The sequence below is a fragment of the Motacilla alba genome, chromosome 5 (genome assembly GCF_015832195.1).
Source record: "Motacilla alba alba isolate MOTALB_02 chromosome 5, Motacilla_alba_V1.0_pri, whole genome shotgun sequence".
Taxonomy (NCBI): Eukaryota; Metazoa; Chordata; class Aves; order Passeriformes; family Motacillidae; genus Motacilla; species Motacilla alba.
The window spans coordinates 40,607,547-40,635,341 of record NC_052020.1 but is presented as its reverse complement, the minus strand read 5'-3'; the positions used below and the strand labels follow the sequence as shown (position 1 = coordinate 40,635,341).

Below are 27,795 nucleotides of genomic sequence, written 5' to 3'. Positions count from 1 at the left end.
TCGCTTTGTATCATCATCTTCATTTGTTACAAGATATTTCATGAACCATTTAATTCTAGATTTGCAAATGGGAAAAATGCTGAAGTAGATAAAAAAGGTACAGAGGATTTAACAGCCTAAACCTACCCAAAAAAAACTTCTCAGAATGTATCATAAATATGTTCTTAAAACCAGCTGTGATATTCTCATCAAACTAAAAATGTCCCTGTTCCCAACCATGCCAAGCCCTCCACAGGGCCTGAACTCTTTACTCACCATACTGGGGATCATTTTGGCACAACCATTTTGTGAATAGAGATGCATGTGGAAACCTGATATCATTATTGCCCAGAAAGATATTGTCCAAAATATCCTGATAAAAGCAGAAAGGAATTAATCCTTTTTGTCTTTGAGAGAGATTTATATTTGGGGAAAATACGTTTCAGATTCTCAGAATCATTCCTTGCCTAATGTTTCTTTTGTGAGAAGCACAGAATAAGCTAAGTTGGAAGGGACACACAAGGATCATGGAGTCAAACACCTGGCCCTGCACAGGACAGCCCAAGAATCACACCCTGTGCCTGAGAGCACTGTCCTGATGCTTCTTGAACTCGGTCCTCGGTCAGGTTTGGTGCTGTGACCACTTCTGACTGTTCCTGTGTGGGCCCTGGTTGCTCAGGCTTGCCCAAAGCAGATCTGGTAATAATGAAACTGTCTCTTCCCAGAGGATTTCAGCTTTGATTAGAAGATAATAAGGGATAGAAAATTGAGCATCTCCCACAGTTTTTCAAAGGTTAAACACTCTCATTGTTAAATATTTCAACCTAATTTCTCATTTGAATTTCCCTAATTTCCACTTCCAGTCACTGGTTATGGTTTTGCCTTCCTCTATGAGATTAAGGAGTGGCTAATATTTTGCATTTCTAATTTGATCATATACAAGATGGTCAAATCTCCTCTCAATTTTTTGTAATGAGCAAAATATACTAAATGTTTTCATTTGCTCACTCAGGTAATTTTTCCTTGTAATCTAATTGTCAAAGAGCAGATGAATGGAGTTAACCTCATTCTAATCTGGCAATTTACCTCTTAAACTTCACCACAAAACAAATTTACTTATTGTATTTCCCCTACACTTCCAATTATTGGTAGCCTTATAATACTTTTGTAGTCTTTTAACCCTCTTCTACCTTCCAGAATTGTTTTAGAAACTTGAAGACCAGGACAAGAGTTCACCATATCACTGCTTCTACATGAGACCTTTTGTTACTTCATAGCACAAGAAATCTCTTCTAAGCTGCTTGTCTCTCATAACCCTCATGGGTCCTTTTCAAAGTCACTGGTTCCCAGCACAGCATGTGCTTAACCCCACATTTCTTAGTAACAGATAAATGTTTGCACAATGTGATGCTGGAACACAGCTCATTTAAATGGGTTCCACTTACCAAGCCGTCCAGCTCACACTGCAGGACTCTCCTCCCAGTATCCCGAACATTTTGCCACTCATCTTGAAACATACAGACTTTATGAATAGCAGTTTCATACTGATGGCAAGCTGATGAAAATGGTGACTGGTATAAATCATGGTGTGTGCCTTCCTCTGGAACTTCCTCAGAAATACTTTACGCAGCATTGGTCCACTGCTGATGATTCCTTTGTACTTTGAAATGCCAGCCACTTCCAACCCCAGTGGCACACCTCTTCAGGTGTTGCACAGTGCTAATTCTTTACTCAAAACATCATCATAAGCAGAAGATAGAAGGAATGGTGTGCTGATGCATTCCCCCACACAGCATTAAATAATACTCAACAACAAAGAAAGAAGGAGAAATGTCAAAGCAGGAGGGATAAAACCATTTTTTCACTGAAACTAGTATAACAGCTGGGCACAGAAGCCTTGGCAACTTCTGAGGGGGAAAGAAGGCTCCTGAATCAGGTGGCAATATTGCCAGATATGACAACAGCAATGCTGTTACTAAATGAGTGACAGAATTGGGTAGAAGGGATGACAGATGAGTTTTGCTTAGGAAAATAATTGATAAATGGGGGGTGACAAAGTCTTGTATCTTTACCTTTGTATGAATTGCTCATAAGACACCAGCTATCTCAGAGAGAAGGGGAAGTATCTGTCATTCATGGAGGTGGTGACAGAGCTGCTGTCACCACAAAGTCAGGCCAAAAGCTGATTCCCACTGGAGATGACGAGTTCGGGCATAGAGAGACTGCACAGGATTGCCCTTACCTTCCTCCAAATCCTTCCCCAGTCCTAGAAGTTGTAGCATTAATTTAGCCTGAAGGAGTAATTATCCTTCAGATTAGGAGATGATAAGGCAGACAAAATAACTAGAAGACTGCAAGACATTTACTCTGCCGTATCGTATTCCTGCCTCTTATGGTCTGATTTTTTTAATCTCTGATAGACCATGTTTGTTTCTTGAGTAATTTTACCCTTTTCTTCTCTGTCTGGCTTCTGTTTCTCTTCTGGATGAAGCGTCCCTGGCTCAGTGAGACTCTTCTGCCTTTGATTCACTAGATGTGACATAACAATAGCAACTATTAATTAATAACCATCTCTGATTATATATGGTGCTATATATTGCCATTTTAACTCAAATAGTGATTCTTCCATGTAAAGCTCCACCTACTTCCCATGTATTACAACTCCCTGAGAAGTATTTTTCCGTATTCCAAACTTTATTGTATTCTAAAGAGTGCATCTCTTGATTTGATTTAAAGAACTCCTGTGTAACATATGGATGCCAATTTAACATAGACAGCACAACTCGTTTTTAATGCAGATGTTCTATTTTAAATCAATATTTTTGCACCACTTTAAGTCTCTTTTCTTCCCTTCACTCCCATGTCCCTGTTCAGTGATTTCTAAGCAGCAGGTATCAGAATAAATTTTATTCCGATCCGTTTGCTCTATATTTTCTGCTTTTTACTTGGACATAGTCAGCGGGATGAACTGTGAAGTTACTGAACTTGTTGGAGACTGTGTGAATAGTGCGGGGGAGCGGAACAGGATGGCCGAAGAAATGATCTGGGGTATTGTAAAACTACACCTCCCAGGATGCCCTGCGGCCTCGGCGTGCGCCGCCGCGCCGCGAGTGACCCTATGGAGACTACAACTCCCAGGGCACGCTGCGGGTACTGCGCATGTGCAGCTGTCACCGCCCTCCCCCTCCTCGGCGGCCCGCTGCCGAGCTCACGGCCTACGCGGTCAAGATGGCGCTCACCAGGTGGGTCGGGCGGGCCCCCCGGGCCGTGAGGGCGATGCGACGCTCCCGGCCGGCCCGGGGGTTTCCCGTCGCGCTGCGGGGCTCCGCCGACGGGAGCGGCCGCGGTTAGGGAGTGCGCTGAGGGGCCGCGGCCTCTCCTGGGCAGTGGGCCCGCCGGCCGGGCCGCGGCCGCAGAGTGCGGCGAGGCGGTGGGGCCTGGGGAGCCCTGGCGGGAGCGATGTTGGGCCCCTGGTCAGGGCTCTGCTTCTTTCGCCTGTTCACTGCGGGTGGAAGGAGCTCCTCCGCCTCGGTTGGATCCGTGGGGTTCTGTTGAGGTTTCCTCACCGTCAGAGAGGGCGAGCGGTCTTTGTTACGAGTTGTAGTTCTCTCGCGGGGCATGGGAGTGCAGTTCCGGTGCCTGCCCCGGAATCCCGAGTTTCTCTGGGTACTTTCTTAGTAAATGCATAAAAGGGGTGTGCAGACAAGAAGAGCTGAAAAAGGGGAAGTGAAGAAATTTGGGTTCGACTTGCCCTTGGCAGGGAGGTGTCAGGCGTTGAGAGGGGAGGTCATTGTCAGGTCTGTCCGTGGATGTTTGCCTTGAGAGGAAGCAAGAGAAAATCGTTGGGAGTGGAGACATAGGAACACAATATTTCCTTCTTATTCATAGTAGTGTAAAGAATACCAGTGATATGTGACATTCCTGTTGGAAAACGGACATTGCCACTCTTCTGTTCAAGAGAGATGTGAATGTGTGTGAATTTAGTTTTGTTTTTGTAGGAATCTTTCAGAATGCTGAGAAAGCACACATTGCAACTCTAGTCTCAGAAGTTACTAAATCTCAGAAGCTGCTCTCACATTTATGAGTGCAATGCTCAAGTTCATAAATTGTTTCTTAATCTTAATAGAGAGTGATTGTTGAGAAAGTATTGACTTAGCAAGAAGTTGACTCAAGCATAGTTGAGTGTCCATGAGTGAAGTTACTGGAGTGAAGTTTTTATTTCATTCTCTTTTGGCTGCTCTCCTTGGATGTCCAGTTTTTTGCCAGCTCCGACCCAGCTATCCCAAGATCAGCTAGAACTAGAAGAAAGAGCAAGAGCTCAGAGATCCAGGCAGGCTGCTCTGGTCTCATCCAGAAGGGAACCCCCTCCATATGGTTACCGGAAAGGATGGATACCACGCGTGCTAGAGGTAAATATTTAAATTGATACAGTAGTAATGTGTCTGCTAAAGGGGAAAAAAATTCTGGGTTAGAAATAAACTCTGATCACCTTGAATGTTGCTGAGAATTGTGCAAAACCTTACAACATACATCACCCAGACTGCTTGATTTATTTTTGTGTTGAGAGAGGTTCTAGTCTACAAGATTCCTTAAAACATTTGATGGTAAGCAGGATGGTCTATGTCTACTTCTGTTCAGAGATTGTTGTGTTGTAATGTGGAAATACGTCTGTGGTCCTTTGGGTTTACAGTCTGTGAACACAAGGTTCCCCTGGGAAAGACATCCGTATTGTTCCTCTGATAGTGTTAAATACACATGGTGGATTATAGCTGAAATAAGTGAATGTGTGTGTGTGTCAGAGAAGAGAGCATTCATGTGTTCTGTTCAAAAATATAGCTGCTGTTGGGGGACAAAATTATTATAGTTGGAAGGAAACTTAAAAATGAGTCAAATATTTGTTGTTTAACTATGTTACTGGCTAAAGGGTTTTGGGCAATGTTGTGTGTTATTAGTTGTAACCCTTGCCAGTTTAATGAAATCTAAACTCAACTGCTAAAGGTAGGAAGAAAATACAGATGTGGTCTGATTACAAAACTGTTTTAGTAGAGTCTCTCACTGTGAGCCAGAAAAACCTTGCAGCTTGAAGCAATCCTTGACAATAACTTCTGAGACCTGTTCTGATAAGTCACAAGCCAGTGCTCTTGGAACAAGCGTGCTGTTGAAGTTTTATTACAGTAGTTCATGTATGATCCTACATTGTTTCCAAATACCATAATTTCATCAGCTTGTAACAACATTGCCCTCATGTATGTTTGAGTGCCATTTTTGTAAATCCAGCACTGTTCTGTGGTGATCCATGTACTTCAAATAGTAGTTCTAGTGGTTCACTGAAAGAAAACACTCTTACGTGGGTTCAGCATTTAGTCATATGCTGCAAATGTATGATGTCAAAAATTATACTTTCATTGTACCCAGTGCAGGTTTCCCTTCTACACTGTTGAGTATTAAAGTTAATATTTTAGTGCTCATTCTTTCTTAATGTTAATAAACAAATTTTTTAAGAAGCCAGGTGCTGAAGGTTTGCGAAGTTTTTCCAGCAGCACTTGACCACAAATTAATACACATCCCAAAAAGCCTGTTAAGGGCTCCCTTCTGCTTCATAAACAAGTGCAAATTGCAGTAAATGCTTTCAAAGCATAACCTTTGTCCAGTGTCCTGGACTGCTGTTGCTGTTCTTAATATGTTAAGAGTTATCCCCCCCCCCCAAAAAAAAATTGAAGAATGACTGAATTTCGTTCTGGCTGATACTTTAACAACTAATTGATGAATGTGGGACAAGCAGTGGAAAACTTCAGATAATGGAAACTGTGTGTCAAGGAGCATTTGCAGATGGGATAAGCACACTGTCCTTGTTTGGAAGTGTTCTATTTGGTCATTTCCAGTCTCATTCCACTCCATCACAGTGATGGTGACTACTTGGTCACATGGCGAGCATGAGGGAGATTGATATGCTCAAGACACCCATTCTTATTTTTTGATCTGTTTTGTTACCAGATTCCACATAAGCCATGCCATTGCCACAGAGAAGGGGATAGATGCTCATGCTGCTTTGAGCAAATGCTTCCTCCAAGGTGTTGCATTTGAAACTGTAGCCTGAACTTGTTTATGAATGGTACCATTGCATCCTCTGTGGTACTGAGCCAGGATGATCTGCTTTAAGAAGTCTTTTGTTTATTAAATGCCTTTTATTTTATTTATTAAATGCTTTTTATTTTGTTTAATAAATGCTTTTGTACCAACACACTGTAGGAGAGAGGAATAAACTGTAAGAATATTGGGCTGTTGGGTGCTGGCCCAATTTTCAGTGTGTTTACACATCAAAGTAAGGGAATGTTTGACACATGTAGCATTGTAAAGCTGTGAGGTACAGGCTTTGAAAAGAATGGAAGGGGTTTTTTATCTTTATTATGGTGTGAAAAGCAACAACCAGTAGAAGTCTTCATAAAAATACTGCTCTTGTAATTTTAGTAGACACAGTTGCTTTATTTCAGAAGGTCAATTTTTGAAGTTCTAATTAATAACTGACATGAGAATGAAATACTTAATTTTGTATTGTCTGTAGCATAGTATTGCCTGCACATTCAAGTCAGTAATATCTGTTCCTGCTTTGTGCAGGAAGTAATTACTGCAAGATATCTCTCCATTTCAGTGTCTTTTAATAACTCTAAGTTCTCTCTTTAATTGCTTTCTTACCAGTGAAAGAATGATGTTACTGGAACATTCTTACCAAGTTAGTTGTTGTTGAAAGCAATCTGCTTTTCCATTCTATTTCACTTTTTTTTGTCTTTTGGACATTCACTACTTTTTCTTTTCTGTAGGATTTTGGAGATGGGGGTGCTTTCCCAGAAATTCACGTGGCCCAATATCCATTGGATATGGGCCGAAAGAAGAAAATGTCCAATGCTTTGGCTGTTCAGGTGGATGCAGAAGGAAAAATAAAATACGATGCAATCGCTCGACAAGGACAGTCAAAGGACAAGGTAATATTTCTTCCAATATGTCAGCTGGCATATATACTTGGAAAAGTTGTATGTACACATTGCATATCCTTGAACTCGTTGGTGTGGCATTAGCCACATGGATTGTGTCCTCTTTTCTTATTCAAGAATTAAAATAATGTCAGAGAAATTGTGATCTTCTCTGTAATCTAATTAAAAGATAACCCAAAAATGGGGAAAAATCTCTACACAGAACTTACTTGATGGCTTAGCAGTTTCATTTTCCAATGAAAGCAAGAAGGGGAAAACAGTTCTGCAGCCTCATTTTAGCATGTAGAGAGAGGGGGCAAAAAATGGTCAGAAAACACAGGTCAGCCTTCAGAATACTGTACCTTGTGTGTTACTGATCCAACATTTGACCCTTCTGGTTGTTTTCAGTGGTTTTGGTGCTCTGTTTTTGCTATTGTTATTTAATTGCAGCAGAAAGTATTGCCAGTGGTTATACTACAAAAGTTTTGTGCTGAGTTCAGAGATAGCAAGATTTTTATGGAGTTTTTTAGGGGAAACTTCAACTTCCTGTATCCAGTAGTATCTTTCTAAAACCAAGAGATGACACTTGAAGTCCTAAATAGTTTTGAGGAGATCAGGTACTTGGGTCTCCTAAGTCTACTTTATGGAGTATTTACACCTGCCTTTTCAACCAAGTGGGCTCCGTGGACTTCATTTCTCTAAAGCAGGTGTTGGGGGCTGGAAAATTGCTGAGGCCTGATGAAGTGTGTGACCAGCTGCTTCTTCTGTAAAGAAAGTCTAAAGAGTGTTAACTACAAAGAGTGTTTTAGCTAATAAATATGAATAGTTATTGTCAAAATAATTTGACAATAAAAAGCCCTTCTTGAGCTTTAAATTAGGGTGTCTTGAAAAGCTTAAGATATGTAATATGCCCCATGTCTTACTACATTGGAGAAAGGGAGGGAACCAAAATACAAACTTTACCTCTTAATCAAAAAAATAGGATGGGCATTCTAAGAACATCAGGGAAAATACATTTAACAGATAAATTTATTGCTTTAAATAGATTCTACAGCCAGTAGGATTTTATATTTAACTAATATCTGAGTGTCAAAGCATATCCTCATCCTATGCCTCACATGTTACTGCAGTACCTTTGACAAAGATGAGTGCAAACTGGACTGCATGCCGTCATGTGGAAGAAAGTAGTTAGACTAAACAGAAAAAAAACAGCAGTGGCAATATTTTTATTGAGGGGACTTGTCTTGAAGTTCCATCAGGCTGTATCTACTGCCTGGAAGTATTTTTCAAGAGGAAGGTGTTAAAATAATAATTCTGTTCAAATAAATGTTTTACTAAATATTTGATACTTCATGCTAAATAGAAATGCCACTTTGTCAAAAATATACAAAATAACTTCAAGCAGATAATTAGACAAGAAGTAATCATACCAATTTTGGGGAAGCTGTGGGCCAAATTATAAGAAAAAATTACTGTTAAACCCTCATTTTTACCACTTGTCAAATACATCTTTACTTACCTGTCAGATTATTTTTAATTTGTATGTAATAGAACTGTTCAGATTGGAATCTTAGTATGTTTGTAAAATAATTAGATATGATAGTAGGCTTGAGGCCAAAACAAACATAATGTTTCACTGGGTCTTATTTGATTTAAAGTTAAGAAAATGCTTCTTAACAGGTAGAGTTAAATTTAAGCTGTTAATGTTTATCATACTTGATTCATGAAGATCTGTACTTTCATTAACTTTCCATATGTTGTCTACAATGAAGGCAGTAATATTCTTTCTGATTCACCAAGATGGAAGAGATGTGGAAATTTTCTAAAACCAGGCTCTGTAGAGCTGGGTTTCCTAAATCCTGAGCTCTGCCTTCTATGTCAGGTTGATCTTGATTACATCCATCTGGATGTAAAAGCTGAGAATAAAGATTAAGCATTGTGAGTCAAAGGGGAGTAAAATTGAGGGAAGACTAGATCACAGATTCATGGAATGATTTGGGTTGGGAGACCCTCTGCCAGACCGGGTTGGTCAGAGCCTCATTCATTCTGGCTGGGAACATTTCCAGGGATGGACTGTCCACAGCTTCTCTGGGCAGCCTGTTCCAGTGCTTCACCACCCTCATAGTAAAGAATTTCTTCCTAATCCTGATCTAAACCTGCCTTCCTTCAACTTAAAGTGCTTCCCCCTTATCTTGTCATTGCATGGCATTAAAAGAAGTCCTTCTCCAGCTTGTAGGTTCCTTTAGGTGCTGTAAGGTCTCTCTGGAGCCTTCTCTTCTCCAGGCTAAAACACCACCAACTCTCTCAGCCCATCTTCATAGTAGAGGTGCTAGAACCCTGTGGTCAACTTAGTGGCCTCATCTGGACTCATTCCAACAGGTCAAGGTTGTCTTTGTGTTTGAGGTCTCAGAGATGGATGCATCACACCAGCTCAGGTCTCACCAGAGCAAAGAAGAGGGCCAGAATCACCTCCCTCAATCTGCTGGCTGCACTGCTTTTGATGTAGCTCAGGATAAAATTAACTTTCTGTGCTGCAACAGATATTTGAAACAATTTCACTGGAAACAGCAGAACTACTATTGCTTGGTTTGTTGATTTACTTTGCAGGAGAAAGTGTTGCCAGAGATGTCATAGGGAGCAGTTCTTCAGTGATCTGTGTTGAGTTGAATAATATGGAATATTTTCTCTTAAGAGCTTCTGATAGTACAGTGTCAGTAGGATTAGATGCAGAAGTTTCTTTTTCTGGAGAGCTGCAGCCATAATTCAATATTTCTTCAATCTTAATACTTAGAGCTAAAAGAAACAGATACTTAGCAGCCTGCCAGAAATGAAATGGAGTTTATGAACCTATTCAAGGAGCTACTTGTTTGGTCTGAGTTAGGAAGCAAATTTTGTTCTTGCTACAGCTTATGGATTTTTGGAAGTTGAATTTAGTATTCTTCCTTCTTGTAGAGGCAGCAGTTCCATCAGCCAGCCCCTATCTTGAGATGACTTGTCAGCAGTTTCTACTGCTGCAGTGGTTCATCTGCCTTGCATCTGTTCCCTTAGGTATTTACAAAATAGTGGCTTCAGAGTATTTTCCTTGAAAAATACTGACATCATTGTGATAGTCTGACAAGCTTCCTGTTTGGGGTTGGCAGAAAGTCTGCTAGACGTGAAGTGCTGGATAACGTTGACAGGCCTGGATGCATGACCTTATGGATCTGCGGATGGAGTTCCATCTGGTTGTCCAGATGAAAGATTTCTAGCCTAGCACTGTGGTTAGTTCTTGTGCTGTTGTAAATTCTTTCAATACTTTCTCTACATTACTAAAAGCCAGGCTAAAATAATGCATCAATAGTGATGTATTTTGATGAGACTGCTGCTGTCCCTTTATTAGGAAAATAAGAACATGTAATTGCATCCTCTGTTTTTATGACGATAGAAGAAGGAGTGAAATCAAGGACTGGCAATGTTAGGTCCCTTACTTTTTTTCCAGCAAGAATAACTTTATATGCTGGAGTTTGATTTCTTCTTCATGACCTAAGGCTGTGCCTTATTTTTTAAAGGAGGAAAAAAAAACAATCATGAAGCTTATTTACAGGTTTTATTCCCAAGATTGTAAGTTCAATCAAAACATTTACAAGAGAATAGTTCCATTGTTGAAGGAAGTCCTGTCACAGGTGTGGGACAGGTCTAGAGGACATGAATCTAACTCAAATAATCAAAAGTTTTACTTACTCACAACTTATTTGCCTTTGTGGCAGAACTTGGTTTGAAAGTTTGGTACCAGTTTGTTTTCTGCTGCGTGTACCAGGCTTACAACCAGGTAATCTTAATGACTTCTTAAATTTTATGTACTTCATATGGAAAAACCATTTTTTGACAAGGAAGGTATTGGTGCTGCATTGCTTGATAGTAAATTCTTGATTTACATATAGGATTGATGAGCACTGTACAGGACTGGTTGAGATATAGAGAACAAAATATGTTGAGGATTTCTGTGTAGCAAATTAAGAAATTTCTGTCAAGACACTTGCATCTGTCAAGTGCCTTGTGAGACTCTGAATGTGATTGATGTCTAAATCCTGCCATGTGGTACAGTATCTTAGCCAGTTAGGTAATATTATTCTCTTTCTGACTGTAGTGGCATGTGGATTTCTAGTTGCTGCCTGTTAAGGCTGCCCCAGCCAGGGAATCACGTAATTGTAGCAAAACTTGAGGTTTTTCTTTCTGCCTAGAAGGAGATTCTGCTTTTCAGTAGCAATCAGAGTGATTGCTCAGGCTCATGCTTCCTTTCAAATTTTGTAGATTGAAAAATGGTAGTGGATGGGCACAGTACAATATCAAACAATCCCAGTCTCTTCTTTAGCTTAGATGAATGAAATATCTCAACATTACTCATAAAACAAGATAAATGTCTAGAAAAACAACAAAAATAAATGCAAATTCATTATCTGCCTCTTTTTATCAGTTCAGAAAAGGACTACAATGAAAACATGCAAGTGTTTGAAGTTCTTGATGGCAACAGAAATATTTGTATTTTCAGAATACTTTATATTATATATTTCTTCCATAATAAAGCTTCTTGCCATTTCCATACAGTACTTCAGAGTTTAAATAGTTCATATAGATCATTTGTACCTCAGTGTCAAGTAGTTTTTGGGTCACTCTTGGACTACCACAAGGAGTAGCTTTTTTAATTTTCTTTTTTTGTTTTTCTGGGATGTTCTAAAGCTCCTTCAGCATACTTGGTTTTTCATATTCTTCTTCAGCAAGACACTTGGACTTACAAGTTAATTACCTTAGAGGAACATTTCTCTTCAAATGTCCTTCATTCAGGATCTGATAAGCTAGAATATTACTGATACTAATTCAAAAGATTAAATTTTAGGAGTGAAGGCTGAAAAGTAGAAAATGGGTCTTGTGTGGTTAATTAACGCTGAGGCTAAAGGTTAATTTTGTAGTTGGACATGTACTGCATAATGAACTTGAAATAATAGTTCTTGACTTTTAACCCTTTGAACTAAAACTTCCTATTTGATTTGATACATGTGAAGGATTAATGTAATACAATACATTTTTCCCCGAAGCCATCTAATAGCGTTCTTTCCCTGTATTAAAACTGGGACTTAGAGCTGCCAGGAGCTAGCTGCATGTTGTGTGAAAACTCAAGTACTTATATAAGGGAAAGTGTCAAGACCAGATTTCTCAAGTATTTGTATTTCAAGAGAACAGTAAACATAATGAAATGAAAAAATACAGATTGAGGGAAATAGTTGTATCAAATTCTTGAGTAATCCTTAAAAACAGAAGTGAAATTGTGTGGGGTTTTATCAGTTTGGGGTCCCTAAAAAAGGAAAATACAAGGAATGGGAAGCAGAAAACTGCTGTCTAAGGCCACCTCTGAAAGCACCTTATACAATTATATTTATCAGATTTCTTTGTTTCTTCAATTACTCCATCTGTAAAATGGGGTCCAGAGTATATATGTAAACAGGTCTTCTAATTGAACAATATGTAATTGTAATGCATTTATAGTTGTATTTTAATTTTAATTAGTACACAGAGTATAGTCTAAGCCTGAAACATTTCCTTTGATATATGTACATTTATTCCTGTTCACCAGCACTAGTAGAATCTAATGTCTTCCAGGTTATTTACAGCAAGTACACAGATCTTGTGCCAAAAGAGGTCATGAATGTGGATGATCCTGAACTGCAAAGACCAGATGAGGAGGCAATTAGAGAGGTATGGTGTGCACTGATGTGCCTAGTTAGCAGTGGTATGCTTTATGTCTTGTAATGGGATGAGATGTACACTGTGGTTTTTTTCTTCAGATAACAGAGAAGACAAGAGCAGCCTTGGAGAAATCGGTCTCCCAAAAAGTTGCAGCAGCCATGCCAGTTCGAGCTGCTGACAAACTAGCTCCTGCACAGTACATTCGGTAAGCAGTGCTGGTGTTTCTGTAAATGGTGTGATATACAAAGTGGATTTAAATGGGTATATTTGTTGAATTTCTGAGAACAGAAATTCCTCTTGTAATGCTATTCTTCTGTAAGGAATAGGAAACTGTGTTTTGAAACTTCTGTATTTGGAATTAACCCACTAATGATCACCTAGTTTGAAGTGTGTAGAAATATGTCTTTATCATGTCATGAGTTATGGCACATTGGAGGTGTTATTGTTTTAGCAAAAAACCACACATTTGCTAGGGATCACTGTTAATGATGCTGCCCTGAAAGCAAAGTATTTACTGCAAGTTTCAAGCCACAACAAGACATGTAACAAAGTTCTTCCTTCACAGAAAATGAGTAGTTGGAAACAACTGGAATTATTAGGGGGCCAGTACTTACTTATGATGTCATTCTGTTTCAAACACGGAAAAATTTCATGGCAGGGTTACACTTGGCTTGAAGTTAATTCTGAAAAAAACGTATGTGAATAGGTTCTTAATGAACTGTAAGAAAACACCAGGGCTTCACAGACATAGGTAGGGAGTATTGTGACAAGCTGTGTGTACTGTGTTTGTCTTTCTTCTGTTTCGGACTCTCGGTTGAAACAGGAGAATATAGCCCTGAAGAGAAGTTACATTCTGTCTGGTGTAACTGAGTCTGCACTCAGTGCAGTATCATCTGTGCAGCTACCTGCTGCTGACATTCATAGTGGGGTAGTCTTAAACTGTTGTACTGTTGTGGATAAAATGAAACTACAGCTAGAGCTGTGAACTGAGTGAAAATGGAGGTGGGAAAGGAATATCTAGCTGTCTGCAGAGAGCTGACCACTCTGTTTTGTTCAGGTACACACCATCTCAGCAAGGAGTTGCATTCAACTCTGGAGCAAAACAGAGAGTTATTCGGATGGTGGAAATGCAGAAGGATCCTATGGAGCCTCCAAGATTCAAGTAAGTATTCATGGCTTGCTCAGGGCAAATAGAGGATTCTGAAGTGTATTTCTGTGCAACATGCTGACTGTAATTGTAATTGCTTTCTTAATTGCTCAGAATTAACAAGAAGATTCCACGAGGACCACCATCTCCTCCAGCACCTGTAATGCACTCTCCAAGTAGAAAGGTATGAAATGCCATAGCTGTTCTCAGTTTTGAATGCTTAGGTGGGTCCACAAATTCTTCAATCTAGTTCATTTCTGTGTACCTTCTCATTACTGATCTTCTGATGAGAAGTGATAAACTTGGTGCCCAGTGCAGTCTTTTTGTTTGCTTTTTTCTTTTTTTCTTTGGGCAGTTCTGAAAGTAGCTGTCTTTTCATTTGTCTTGTCAAAGGTTGAGTAGATGTCTCATATATTTTATGCAGGGATGCATTGCTGAATTTGTTCATGGCATGAATGAATTGACCACGGCTTTAGCCTGGGTACTCTTATGTGGCTTTTAGACAACACTGTTAAGCTAATCCTTAATAACACTGACTTGTGTCATTAAGGATCAGCTCCTTCTGAGAGATGAGTGTAGTGGTGGTTCATCAGTTAGTACAACTTGAATAGCTGCTAAATGTGTGGATGTTAACAAGCTGGCTGTGAGTTACAGCCTGTATGATGAAAGCTTAAGAGGATGCTGAAGAGCTGTCAGGACTTTATTCAGTGCTGGCAAAGAATACAGTGCAAAAATAAATCCCATGGCAGAGGGTTTGGAGCCAGCTGATCTCTGAGGTCCAATCCAATCACACCATTCCTTGATTCTGTAGTCTTACTGCTGCTAAGAAGAGCTGGGGTTTTGTTGTGGAGTCCTGAACTTTCTACTCTAACTTATTTTATTAGTTTCATAGCTCTCTTTTTGAAAGAAAACAGTATTTCCTTTTACTATAAATCTGAAGATGACTTTGCTTATTCTCTTAAATCAGATGACTGTGAAAGAGCAGCAAGAGTGGAAAATTCCTCCATGCATTTCAAACTGGAAAAATGCGAAGGTAATTAAGTTGTCATATATTTATTTTTCTAATGCTGCACCCTGATGGGAAACTTAAGTGAATGATTTAAGCTTGAATAATACTGATGTTAAACACCTAGAGTTAGGTAAACCGGCTGCTTCCAGCATGGAGAACACATGATGATACAGTTCGTTTTTCTTCAGTTTGGCATATAAAGGCTGTCTAATTGAGAGTATAGAACTGAGGGTGACTATGTTACTTCATGCCAGAGATTATAAATTTTGAGAGGAAAAATTTATATTAGTTAAAATCTCCATGACAGTGCAGTCCAAAATCAAAATCTCTCAAGGTCACAAAGTAAAGCCATCTAAACTGTAAAACAGCAGACTATCGGAGACCCAAGCATGTTTCTTTTTAATACTGCAGTCCATATTTCTGGAAAGTTTTCCTCGTTGCATTCCTTCATTAATTAATTTTTATCACTGGTCAGCTAGCTATTTTTGTTCCTTATTTGAGTAGGTATGTCCTGTCCCTTTGATTTTTATCAGTTATTAATTTTATGTTCCTGGAGAGGGGAGAATTTATTTGCTGCAGTAACTGGTCTGATCATTCTGAAATGTACTAAACTGTTGTCCTGAGACAGCCTCTTCAAATGGAGGAAGGAAAAGCTGTATGTTTGGATGTCACTTTTTTTCCTACCCCAACACAGCTGTCTAACTGGGACTGACGCTAATTAGGAGATCAAATTTTAGGTTACAGATGCTAAAACCAAAGCAAAAATTCTGTAGAGCTCACTAAAAAAAATCTTTAAATGTAATCTATAAATAATTTTGAGTTTCAGCTTTGGAAAACAAAATTGGCATTTAGTGTGTCTTCTGCTAGATGCCTTGTCACTTACTTTCTCATTTTGAATCAGCTAATCTCTTAACAGGTATGAAAACAGTTTAGGTAAAACAATTCTTAAGCAAAAAATTGTAAAACAGCTCAGAGACTGGAGAAGCTATTACCTGTAGTTCTTAACACAAAGCAAAAAGCAGACCTTATCACTTGAAAACTGTCTTTTGTCCTAAGATGAACCTTGAAGGGAAGCTGTGATTTGGATTTGGTGGGCGGGTGGAATTGGAGTGAAGCTTTGTATTACCTGGCAAGAATTTGAAGTACATATGAAAAGGAGATCCATTGAGGCATAATAATGATGGGCTGAATTTTGTATGTATTTTTGTTTTCTTACACAACGAATATAATAATGCTTGTTATTACAAATACTATTTCTGTGATTAACTGCCTCTCTGTTCCCACTGTAGGGTTACACCATTCCATTAGATAAACGTCTGGCTGCGGATGGCAGAGGATTGCAGACCGTTCATATTAATGAAAACTTTGCCAAACTTGCTGAGGCGCTCTACATTGCTGACAGAAAGGTCAGGTAGTTCTTCACACTGTTTTGTTCCGTATAGTTTTACCATCTTTGTATGGTAATTTCCTTCAGAAAATCAGCTGTGAATAGGCTATAGCTTTTTGATTTGTCCTGCTTCTTTGCTAACATAAGACTTAAGGCCTTATCCCCACTATCTCTGAATCGTGGGCTCAGCGTGGGTTCAGTTATTGGAAGTCATGGGTCTTGTCTCTCAGCTCTAACTGCTGTGGGTGATGGGCTTTAAGCTTCCTAATTTTGGCTTCATTTCTGTCCTGCTAACTCTTACTCTGTGACAGATCTGCGTGTATCCCAGGTGCTATGCTTTCTGTGTTTTTAACCATGTCTTTTTTGTGCAGGCTCGTGAGGCAGTAGAGATGCGTGCCCAGGTGGAGAGGAAGATGGCTCAGAAAGAAAAGGAGAAACATGAGGAAAAGCTCCGAGAAATGGCTCAGAAAGCCAGAGAGAGAAGAGCAGGGATCAAAACCCATGTTGAAAAAGGTACATTTCTTTGTCATTAAGACACTATGGCTTTTTTAATACTCATAATTGTGGGTTTGGAGTAATAATTTGAGAACTTAAAATATCTAAATACCAGCTGAAATTTCTAAGTATGACATCAGTTTGTGTCTTTATTGGTTAATTCACTGGCTGGTTTGATGGGATGCAGGTTTGAACCTCACATCAGTATGTCGGTGTATACAGGTTTAGGACACTGAGAATTTTGAAGTTAATAATGCATCAGTGCAAGTGATGGCTTTCATGGACAGTTCTAAACTAATTTTTTTAAGCTTATTGCAGATGAAGGGGAGATTTAACTTAAAGATGGTTTACTTCTTCTAGACATCAGAGGTGATAAATGCAATATTCTGGCTCTTGCACTGTTATAACTGATCTTGCAGAGCTGCAATTTTGTTGGCCAGTAGGCCCCAAAAAACCCTGCTGCCAATCTAACTAAATTGTCTCCATTGTGCTAAGTCTTCTATTCTGATGGAAATTACACTTCAAAGACCAAGATGATGAACTTAAAAAGCAGTTACAGTCTCTTCAGAAGATGGAGGGATATGGTAATATAATGCCAAATCCTGCAGCTGGGATGTACTAACCTCTTACCAACAGGCTGGGGGCTGGCCAGCTGGAGAGCCACTCTGTTGGAAAGGACCCAGGAGTTGTAGTGGACAATATGCTAAATATAAGCCAGCAGTGTGCCCTGGCAGCAGTAATGCTAAGGGCATACAAAGCTGCATCTGCAGGAGTGTAACCAGTAAGTCAAGGGAAGTAATAATTTCCTTTTATTGGTGACCTCTTAGACATCATCTGGAGTACTTTGTGCAGTTATGGGCCTCCAGGTACAAGAAAGACATTGATAAATGGGAGTCCGTTCAGTGAAAGGGCATCAGAATGGTCATGGAGCTCAAGTAACTGCCTGTTCAGGAGATGCTGAGAGAATTAGGCTTGTTCTGCTAGGAGACAATGTGCCATTGGGGCCAGATAACGGGAAGGTTACCCAGAAGATCATATCACAGTGATCGCTAAATGATTACCAGAGCGCTTCACCAAGTCACACAGTGGAAGAATGAGACAGTGGTGAAGAGCTGAAGCAGGAGGTTTCAGCTACGTGTTAGGAGAAGAATTTTCACCATGAGGACAAACAGCAGTGGAACAGGTTGCCTAGGAAATCTGTCAGTCTCTATCCTTGCAGGTTTTCCTCACATCAGTGGGAAAAAGCCCTTACCAACCTGGTTTGAATTCAGCATTGATAGCAGGTTTTGAATTAGACTCCCTTCCAACCTGAGTGATTTTCTGATATTGTATCACATAATGTTCTTCAAAACACTTAAATCCCTGCATGTTTCAGTGATACTTTTATGCTTAGAATTGTGATATAATGATCTGTACATGTTTTAGGATATTAATTCCTAGACAGACAATTATTCTAAGCTCTTGAAAGATGGAAGAATATAGTTAGGATATCTGCTTTGACTTACCAAGAACAGTCACTTGCTTGGGGCATAAGAAAGCCATGGTGTTCATGTGTTCAGTTTATTTAAAGCATAACATTTTAAATAGTGCTAAGGGTCACTACTCTTCTGTAAAATAATACTGAATTGAATTACTGTGCCAATGTCTGTGGCATAATTAATTCAAACTTCAAATATTTGTCTATAATGAGCAATCTTTACTTGTTCAGAGGATGGAGAAGCTAGAGAAAGAGATGAAATCAGACATGACAGGCGCAAAGAGAGGCAGCATGACAGAAATCTTTCCCGGGCAGCCCCTGATAAAAGGTGAGTCACAAAAAAAAGCTGGTTTATTCTGGTAGTGGCACTGACTTCCCCACTAGGGAACCTACTACTGGGCTTTCCTTTTTTTGATATAAGTGCCTGAGTTGTATCTTGTGGAGATAGTTACTGGTATGAAGCACAGTTTGCTCATTGTATGAAAAGGCATTACTGTGTTAAAATACTGTAGTATTCAAAATGTAGAATTTTCCACATGAATGGGAAAGAGGGGTGTGCTGTGTTGGTTTTGGGTGGGTTTTTCTTCAGTGGGATTTCAGGTTTAATGTTTATGTTCAGATTTAATTAACATGTTGACAGCAAAGATTGAAACCTGAATCTTTTAATTTGGGTGAGACCAGAGTTATCAATAGTGGCTTTGTTTCTTGAAGCTGTTCATTTTAAGTAAGCTCAGATTTATGAAGGTAGGCTGAAGTATCTTATTAGCTGAAGACGCTGAGATTTCTGAGTGCAAATGGTTTCTGTATGCTTAAAATTTCTAGTATGTGGAAATTGGATTGCTCGGCCTTTCTAGAATGTAACTAATTCTTGCAAAAAATAAATATGACATTTTAGACCAAGTCAGCTTGATGTGAATTGGAGATAGTGGAAAGCAAATTTAAATGTCATGCCCAGCTGAACATAACTTTTCCAAATGTTTCCTTTGCCAGGAGACAAATTTTAAATGTTACCTAGTAAGGAAGAACAACAGTCAAAATCTGGCTCCTGAGGCAAATCGTTAGTGAGGAATATAGGATCGGGCTGCAATTGAGCGTGTCAACAAGTATGGTTTACTGACCTCATAAAACTTTCAAATTTTTAATTCAGGTCAAAGCTGCAAAGAAATGAGAACAGAGATATCAGTGAAGTTATTGCCCTGGGGGTACCAAACCCCAGGCCATCCAATGAAATCCAGTATGACCAGAGGCTGTTCAACCAGAGCAAGGTAAAATACCTTTTAACAGCTGTGTAGCTTTCTATGAGAACATGCTCATCATTCCCTTGTGGGTACAGACAGAATGCTAAAGAGAGGCTGTTCTCATGGTTGGTGTGGATAGATTCAGAAGAAAATTCTTTACATAAGTGTTTAGGAAACTATTGATTTCCTTTATCCAGAGTCTGTGCAGGAAAAAAAAAAATTTAAGTGTATTAAAGTGTTTTTGTTGTGATTTTTCTCACTGGGGAGTGGGGAGAAAAACTATTTTGCCTTCAAGCTGCAGTGACCTCATTTTCTTTTCTTGTACAAGTGTACTGACTGAATAGGAAATCTGCTTTCAGAGAGAAGCAAGTAAATACTTTCTATTCCTATTACTGCTTGTGTTAATACTTCTGAAGATACAAAGAGTTAACAGCAACATTTATTTTCCCTGAATTTTGTACTATTCAGAGATGACAAAATAGATTGGGCTTCAGCAAATCCCTCAATAGACCTGCAGTTTGTCAATCACTCTTCTTCATGTCTCCAGTGAAAGACTTGCAGGCAAGGAGGGAAAGCTGATGAACCAAAAATGAACAAGCAGATACTTACACTTTCAGAGTTTATATAAGCCTCTGTGTGATTTGGATCAGTCAGCTTAAATCATGTTTTCCAGAAATTCTGAATAATACACATTTCTGTATGGTTGTACTTAGCTATTACAGACAGCTGTACTTGCAGGGCAGACTGAAATGATCCATTATTCTGAAATGCGGATGGCCTGTAATCCTTCCTGTTGCTATCTGGAAGAGTAGGACTGAGGCTTGTAATGTGATGTTCTCTGGACTTTATCCCAGACCCAAACCCACTCACATCCTCATTAAGTGCTTGGACTCATTTGAAATCAATCATACATCGCACCATGTCATCTTTGTGTAACTGTGTAACACCATGAATGTATTTTGTTGATAAAATAAGTTAGCTGACATTTTGTCGATTAACCTGTGCTGTTCTGCTGTTCTTCACAGGGTATGGATAGTGGCTTTGCTGGAGGAGAGGATGAAATTTATAATGTTTATGACCAGCCTTGGAGAAGTGGCAAGGATATGGCCCAAAACATCTACAGGCCAAGTAAAAATCTGGATAAGGACATGTATGGTGATGATCTAGAGGCTCGAATAAAGACCAACAGGTAAGGAAATAAAGTTAAGGAATATTCTTAATTAGTACTTTGAGGATAGTCAACTGAGTATCATCTTTTCCTGCAGGTTTGTTCCTGACAAAGAGTTTTCTAACTCGGACCGTAACACCAGAGGCAGGGGCAGAGATGGACCAGTTCAATTTGAGGAGGATCCATTTGGTTTGGACAAGTTTCTGGAGGAAGCTAAGCAACACGGTGGTTCTAAACGGCCATCAGACAGCAGTCGCCCTAAGGAACATGAGCATGAGAGCAAGAAGAGGAGGAAGGACTGAATGCCTCTGCTCCTTGAGAGGTAGGGAAATGGACTGCAAGCTTGGACTTCATGCAAAAGGATTTTTAATACTGAGCGTACAAGAGGATGGCGTTGTAACACATCAGTTCACAACTCTGGCGTGTGGATACATACACACACTAACTCTTCTACATAGGACAGCTACCTGAAGAGAGAGAAGACACGGAGACCGCTTTGAAACATTTCATAAGGGAATTAATTATTCTTTAGCAAGTTCTGACTTTGCTGATTCCCCATTGCCCAGCACCTCAGGGTAAGAACATAGCGCCCTTCCTACAGCTTTAGTTTTTTGTAGGTAGCTGAAGCTTTGACTTGATCTGTTAAGAGCTCTCCTGCTGTATATAGTGATCATCTTATGCTGTAACAGATGCTGGGGTGTTAATAATTCAGTGTTTTAGTGTGGCTATACAGTTTATTTGAACAAGGGAGGGGAAACAGCTGGATTCTGTTTTAAAACAAGTACTCATTCATAGTTTCTCAGTAATCTTTATTTTAGTTTCTTTACATTTAGTGAAATAAAGCCTCCTTCCACCACTCACTCACTTGGACTCTTTCTTTGACTGTGTCTTCTACGGATCTGCTGTCTGAGAGCGAGCTGAAAACAATGGAAATTATTGAAATTAGCAAGGCAGGAAAGTTTGTTATTTTTAATTTCTGATCACCCAGAACATTGATACGGAAATCAAAAGATACATTTATAACCAATTCAGTTTCATAAGCCCCAAGCCAGGGCTTTCCTGACAGGAAAGTTGAATATATATCCACAGCAATTGCTAGTTGTACCAGCAAAACGCATCTTAAAAGCTTGTGCTTTCAATTGGAATTTATAAAGTAACTGTCTAGACCTAGCCTAGAAAAACTGGGAAAAGTGCTCATGTAATCTAGAGAAGCCTTCATTTTTTAAGAAATGAAAATAACTACTGCTTGCCTTCTGCTTTTTATTTCACTATAAAGAAGCCTCCTAGCATGCACCTCTTGTGAGAGTATAGTCTTTGAAGCCTTGGCAGGTAAGTGCACGTGGCTGTCCTTACAGATTCAAGAACAAAAAGCAGCAAAAATTTCCAGGAACTTGTCACTAAGTACTGTGTTATTTCTAGTACCTAATTTGATAATTGCATACAGATAACATCCTAGTTCAACACAATTTATGAAGGACCAATCTACTGCCAATCTAATCACAATTTAAGGGGTCTTAATTTCTGCTCCCGTTTTTGTACCAGTTGGAACGCGCAGGTTGGTTCGTCTTGGGAACAGGTACTGAAGTAACCACAACCAATGATAATTTCGGCAGTAATATAAACCATGGCAAGTGAAATACTTTACCACAATCAAAATACTGCATCACTGAAGTCTATAATCATTTCCTTTTACTATCTCCTAGCATTTAAAGTTTCAAAATAAGAAATTAGTTGTCAAGAGGATATTGAAGAATTCTTATTAATTTATCAGAGGCTTGAACTGATTGTGTCTGATTCACCAGCCTGCCTGTTGCTCATGGTTTCACTCTACTACGCCATCTGAGTAGCATATGAAGCACATGTAAGTCTGTAAGAAAATCCCCTATTTAGGGAACATACCAGATGTGAGTTTCTAATTATTGTGATATGAGAGCTGTTAATAAAATGGCTTTGGGCAGCCATTGACTCACTGTCCTTTATTCCTTATCTGTCAATACCACTGCACACTAAATGTTGGGAAAGTGGTGAGATGGCTTCGCTGTGTTTCTATGCTGGAGTGGAGCTGGAGGATACAGTTGTCTGGCTCCAGCTGACCAGTCAAGGACAGACACTTTGTGTAGTAGACCATTACACTGTCTCGATGCCATACATTAATGCACTGACACTGAAATTGCCAAAGTGTTTTATTTTTGCTTTACTAACATTTAAAATGTTAAAGATGGAAAGAGCAAGACCCTACACTAAAGCGATTTTAGAGTTGTCTTGAACACATGAAAGCAAGCAGCTGACTTCTCCTGTACGAAATGACAGCTGGAGAAAACAAATTTCACTGAAACTTGAAGCTTAGCATCACTTTCTTTACTGTGTTCCCCCTGCCACTCAACATCCAGATCAGATGTTGGAACCCAACTGCAGAAACCTGCATTACAAACTGCAAACTAGTTGCACAGCACATCCCAACCAGTTTTACTGCATTCACATTACTTTAGCATAGCAGGAGTTTTTGGTCTCTTGAGTGTGATCTCTCTGGTATCTCTAGGATCTTGACCGCTAACAACCCAAGTAGAGAGGAGGGAATAAACAGAAGTGGTAATGACTTAAAAAACATTAAAAGCACACCGGGTGACAAAATTCTTAACCACACTTTGAAAGAATATGGCAATAAAGGAATTAGCACATTACCTTGGAACCTTCAAGAATGTGGGAGTCCTTCTGTAACACATTCTGAACTTCTTCTGGAGTTGAGAATTTAATCCAGCAATAACGTCTGTGAAAGCCTGTATCTCTGTTCTAATTACCAGTTTAAAAAACAAAACGCAGTTACTATAGGAAATATTCATATAGGCTGTTAAAAGCTTTCTACAGATATTGAGTTTAAAGATTCAGAAATTATCAGAGGAACTGGCACACTTGCTGTTTCAGGAGCCTTTTTCACACTAAGACATTTGGTGTCAGTGACAGCATGAGGAGTCTAGCAAAGGCTGTTCTACATCCCTTTCAATTTGAATCTAGCAATAATAACAAAAAAATCACAATCTTAAGATAAGTTGAAGCCTGGAATAATGTATAGACAGTAGTTTCAAACTGCTGTATTTATCTACTAATAAGCCAGTCACAACAAAACTGACATTTAAATGGCCACAGTACTTGGAACAACATTCAGCAAGATAAAGCAGATGCTTTAGAGACTAAGAAAGCAGAGTGCCATTCAGCATGACAAGCACTAACTGCACTGAAAACAAAAACGTTATTTTTAGAAATAATTTGCCAGTCAGAAAAGACAGTTGTCAATAAGCAGGTGATAAATGAGGAAAAGCCAAGTGTATCCAAGTGCCTTCTGTCCCTACTCTGATCCCACTCAGAGCTCACAACAGCTCAGCCACTTTCATAATCAGGCATAACTGGCAACAATTCCAAACCACCTACAAGATACTGCCTGGTTTCAGTACCACAGTGATGTCTAAATTAGGCTGTCCTACACTGGTGATTTTTGTACCTCTGGGTTTTAAGCAGTAATGAAACTCCTCAAGTAATCACTGAATCTGAATGTACACACATGCATCTCTTGAATCAGTGATAGAGCTGGGTTTGTGGTAAGCTACCAGACTTTGCAACAAAACAATGCAGTCTGACTTGGGCTTGAGGAAAAATGCGAGAGGCAGGCACCTAAGCTTCAAGTGTTCAAAACAACCAGCCTGTTTCAAACTACCTCCATTGCCAAACTAATCCTCAACAGAGAGTGAACCCATCAGCTCACTAACTGAAGTTCACTACATACTGAGCTTAATTTAACAGGATTACTGCAAGTGGAGAAATAAAAAGACAGAACCTTTACACTTTGAGCAACGGCCTCCAATTTACCTGCAAAGGAATAGGGGTTTTTTTGACTGTTCATCTTTTAAAAACTGCACTAGATACTACAATCCCCGATCTATACACTCAGAAGATAAACAACCTAAATGACAGAGGCATTGGCAGCACCCTGCAGAGGTTATGGGGTTTGTGCTAGCTCTGCACTGTGGATGGGGTCCTAATCCACAGCAGGAAAAGACAGTAGGTTCACACCCACATCTTTAGTTTTTGGCCACTGAGACCAGGCACCCAAAAACTTTATTCCCTGTCAGAAGAACGTAAACACGATGATAGAGAACCTCAAAGCACTTAGATTAATTATTCAGAAATGGCAGCATCAACAGGATGCTGAAGGATGTACTTTGTAAAGCTCTTTGAAAGCCAACGCAAACCACTAAGCTTCAATAAGGCCGAGCGCTGGCAGACAAGTAGTGGCGCTCCTGGAAGAAGGAGCTAAGGGCAGAGAGTGCTGAAAACCTCACTAGAGTTCAAGATGAGGGGTCCAGACTGCAGCTCCAAGGAAGCGGGGTAGCTGCTTCGGGGTAAGGCCTCAGCTGCAGGAGCAGCCGGCGGCTCTTCCCCGCTTCGCCGAGAAGACACGAAGCGCGGCCCGGAGGACGCGCAGGTACTCACAAAAGGCAGCTGGCACCTCTGCACCGACCCGAACTGGGAGAAGTACTCCTTCAGCTCCTCTGTGGGAAAACGCACCACGTTAGCCGGGCCCGGCGCCTCCGCGCAGCCGCGCCGCCCTGGCCCGACCCCGGCCTGTGCCGGCACACGCGGCGAGGCCGCCCAACCCCGCCAGCCCCAGCAGCGGCGAGGGATGGGAAGGGGGGCGCAGACTCACTGCTCGACACCGTCCAGGGAATCTCAGCCACGAAGATGTCGAAGAGCCGCCGGGAACGGCGCCCGGCCCGCACGGCACTGGCCGCCGCCATGTCGGGACTGCGGTGAGAGGGAGGGATGGAGAGAGGGAGGGGCGGTCCCGCCCCGGCCCGAAATGGCGGCGGCGGCCCTGACCCGTGAGGGTGGGGAGGATGCGTTCCGCCGGCTCTTTCGCTTCTATCGGCAGCGCGACGCGTCCGACCTGCGGGGCGTGGTGGACTTCTCTGCGCCGGGGGGCCAGGTAATGTTGGGCTGCTTCTGCCCGTGCCCCGCGGCGAGCGGCTCGGAGCGCGTTCCGGCCTCGGCGCGGTGTGTCAGTGCGGGGCCGTGGCGCTGTCGCTGCAGCCTGGTCTCTCCACCTGCCGTTTCCTTTCGTGCCCGACGCCGAATCCCTGGTGCCGCCTCCTTTCTGTCTAGAGGACGCTGCATTCGAACGCGGAGTTTCTTACGGGTCCTTGTGCTGGTTTAAAAGTGAGAGCGTGAGCCGAACGGGGCAGCTGGGAAGGGCCCGGGGCGCCTCTGCTCGCCGCCCCAGAGCCGGCTCCGCCCGGCATGTCCCTGAGCCGAGGGACGCTGCCCGCGGGCACGGGGTGCCGCGCAGCCGCCCCTGGCCAGCGCGATGCCTAGTCACAGATTTACTACTTTTCCTTAAATATACTTTCATAATGTTTAATTAGCTACCTACACTGCAGCAGGGGATCTTCAAAGCATCTATTAGAACCACGTGATGCTTAGGCTGCAGAACGTATGGACGTAAAAAAGGCCGAGTTTCACTCTCAGAACTGACACTTTGCTGGGCCTGCTAGCCCTTGTCTTGGCCCTGAAATACCTCGCTGTACTGCCTTCCCCCTAGTTAAGTTTCTTCTCCTTTCTCGCGTATGTGTAATAAATGCTTGGCTTAGTCATCAGAATGAGCTCGGCTGTTACAGGGGGTTGGGGAATACAGTCATCAGCACAGCTGAAAGTAGTAGCCATCATAGTAGTTTACCATGTCTTCAGTGATGAAGAAATTATCCTTAAAATTTGTCTTCTGTTTTGTCACCTCACAAAAGAATGACACAGATTTGCTAAAGTGTTGTTATCCGGGGATTTTCTACTTATGACCTTATGTCAAAAAAAGGAGTGACGAGTATAATTAAAATGAGACTTTGCCTAATTTTTCATTGTTTCAATGCTTAGTCTTTTCTTTTTAGTGTTCTATTAAGCTATTTATTTTTTGTCTTTTTGGATTATAATTTTGCTATTGCTAATGAAACACAAAACCTGACCCATATGAAATTGTTAGAAGCATTAGACTTAACTAAGGAAGCTGTTAACATCTCAGCCTTTCTTGAGCTTGCAGGAATCCTGTATTTGGTAAAGGATTGCAGCGTTATGGCTCTTCTGGGAAATTCATTTTGAATTCAGTTTGAGAACATCACAAGTATCTGTCTTCTTTCAATATGACTCTTTTTTGTGCCTGTTACCTTCTAAGATCAGGTAACAGCTTACTAGTGAAAACATCCTTTATTCCTCTTTCCACCAGGTTTAAAACATCTGCTGTTTCTCTTTAAGACCTACAGGCCTGGCCGATTGGCCTAGATAATATTGCTTCTTTTTTTCCCAGAAAACTGCTTCATGCAGTTGAGCTCTTCAGTGAAGTGTGACATACCCCATCTGCCCTGTTGCCAGGCTTATTTAACTGATTCAGCACATGTAATTCTTCAGCACAGAAACACCTCCTGTTCTCTGCAAGCCCAGGCAATAGCTGGTGTGGAAGCACGGTGAACAGGCAGTGAGGTGGCAGAGTTTTGGTCAGAGGATGAGACTTCCTGGGGATGCTCTGTGGACAGGACTGTGAAGTAAGCTCAAGGCTGGCATTTACAAAGCTACTTTTGACAAAAAGGTGAAAATTTGGTAAAATTGACTATATTGCCAAAAGATGCTGTCTGGCAATAGTTCAGAAGTTCTTAGAAATTCTATGTATGTAATTTAGTACTGTTGCTCAGAAAATGTTAACCAGAGCTGTCAGCTGCAGAGAGACTGATTTACACATGCACCACTACGGAGGCTATGTGCAAAGGCCTTAATTTGATATACATTTTAAGTTGTCATAGACAAAATCTTGCAGTCTCTGCCTGTTTATTCCTTCTGTGCCTGGCCATCTCTTTCGTTATATGAGCCTGTACTTTTCCACTGCTGCATGGAGAGCTGGACTGGGGAGCTAAGCCAGAACAAAACCAACTTGCTTCTGCCTTGCCCTCCTCAAGACAGTTCCCTGTCCTAAGGGAAGAAGGGAGTGGGAACACAGTAGAATGAGTTTGGTGGGTTTTTTCCAGCAAATGTTAGCTTCAATACATGTGTTGTTGTAACAAGGGAGCATGCCAAGTAAATACATCTTGCCAAGCCTTGAGCTGTTGATCCTGCTGTTTGGAATAGAATTGGCACGGTGGCATTCAGAATTGACAGAGTTTCTGTAGTCCTTCATAT

General features: G+C 40.7%; 3 protein-coding genes across 4 annotated transcripts in view; 2 read left to right on the top strand and 1 right to left on the bottom strand.

Annotated features, from left to right (window-relative positions):
- The first annotated feature begins 3,117 nt into the window (after positions 1–3,117).
- SNW1 (SNW domain containing 1) lies at positions 3,118–21,453 on the top strand. The gene is made up of 14 exons (XM_038136832.1): positions 3,118–3,221; positions 4,235–4,388; positions 6,798–6,959; positions 12,582–12,677; positions 12,767–12,873; positions 13,726–13,830; positions 13,930–13,999; positions 14,783–14,848; positions 16,114–16,230; positions 16,583–16,724; positions 18,415–18,511; positions 19,331–19,448; positions 20,447–20,610; positions 20,687–21,453. The coding sequence occupies exons 1-14, from the start codon at positions 3,139–3,141 to the stop codon at positions 20,889–20,891; spliced, it is 1,686 nt and encodes a 561-aa protein (XP_037992760.1). The 5' UTR covers positions 3,118–3,138; the 3' UTR covers positions 20,892–21,453.
- On the bottom strand, positions 21,382–25,850 carry LOC119701014 (SRA stem-loop interacting RNA binding protein). The gene is made up of 4 exons (XM_038136839.1): positions 25,289–25,850; positions 25,075–25,133; positions 23,272–23,379; positions 21,382–21,506 (listed from the first exon to the last, which is right to left on the bottom strand). The coding sequence occupies exons 1-4, from the start codon at positions 25,377–25,379 to the stop codon at positions 21,447–21,449; spliced, it is 318 nt and encodes a 105-aa protein (XP_037992767.1). The 5' UTR covers positions 25,380–25,850; the 3' UTR covers positions 21,382–21,446.
- Positions 25,418–27,795, top strand: part of ALKBH1 (alkB homolog 1, histone H2A dioxygenase) — a 14,308-nt gene continuing 11,930 nt past the window's right edge. The window contains exon 1 of one of the 2 annotated variants that reach the window (XM_038136837.1): positions 25,418–25,567. In XM_038136837.1, coding sequence (XP_037992765.1) covers positions 25,442–25,567 — 126 coding nt within the window. In that variant the 5' untranslated portion in view covers positions 25,418–25,441. The remainder of the gene's footprint in view (positions 25,568–27,795) is intronic. The other variant, XM_038136838.1, reaches the window with a different exon arrangement.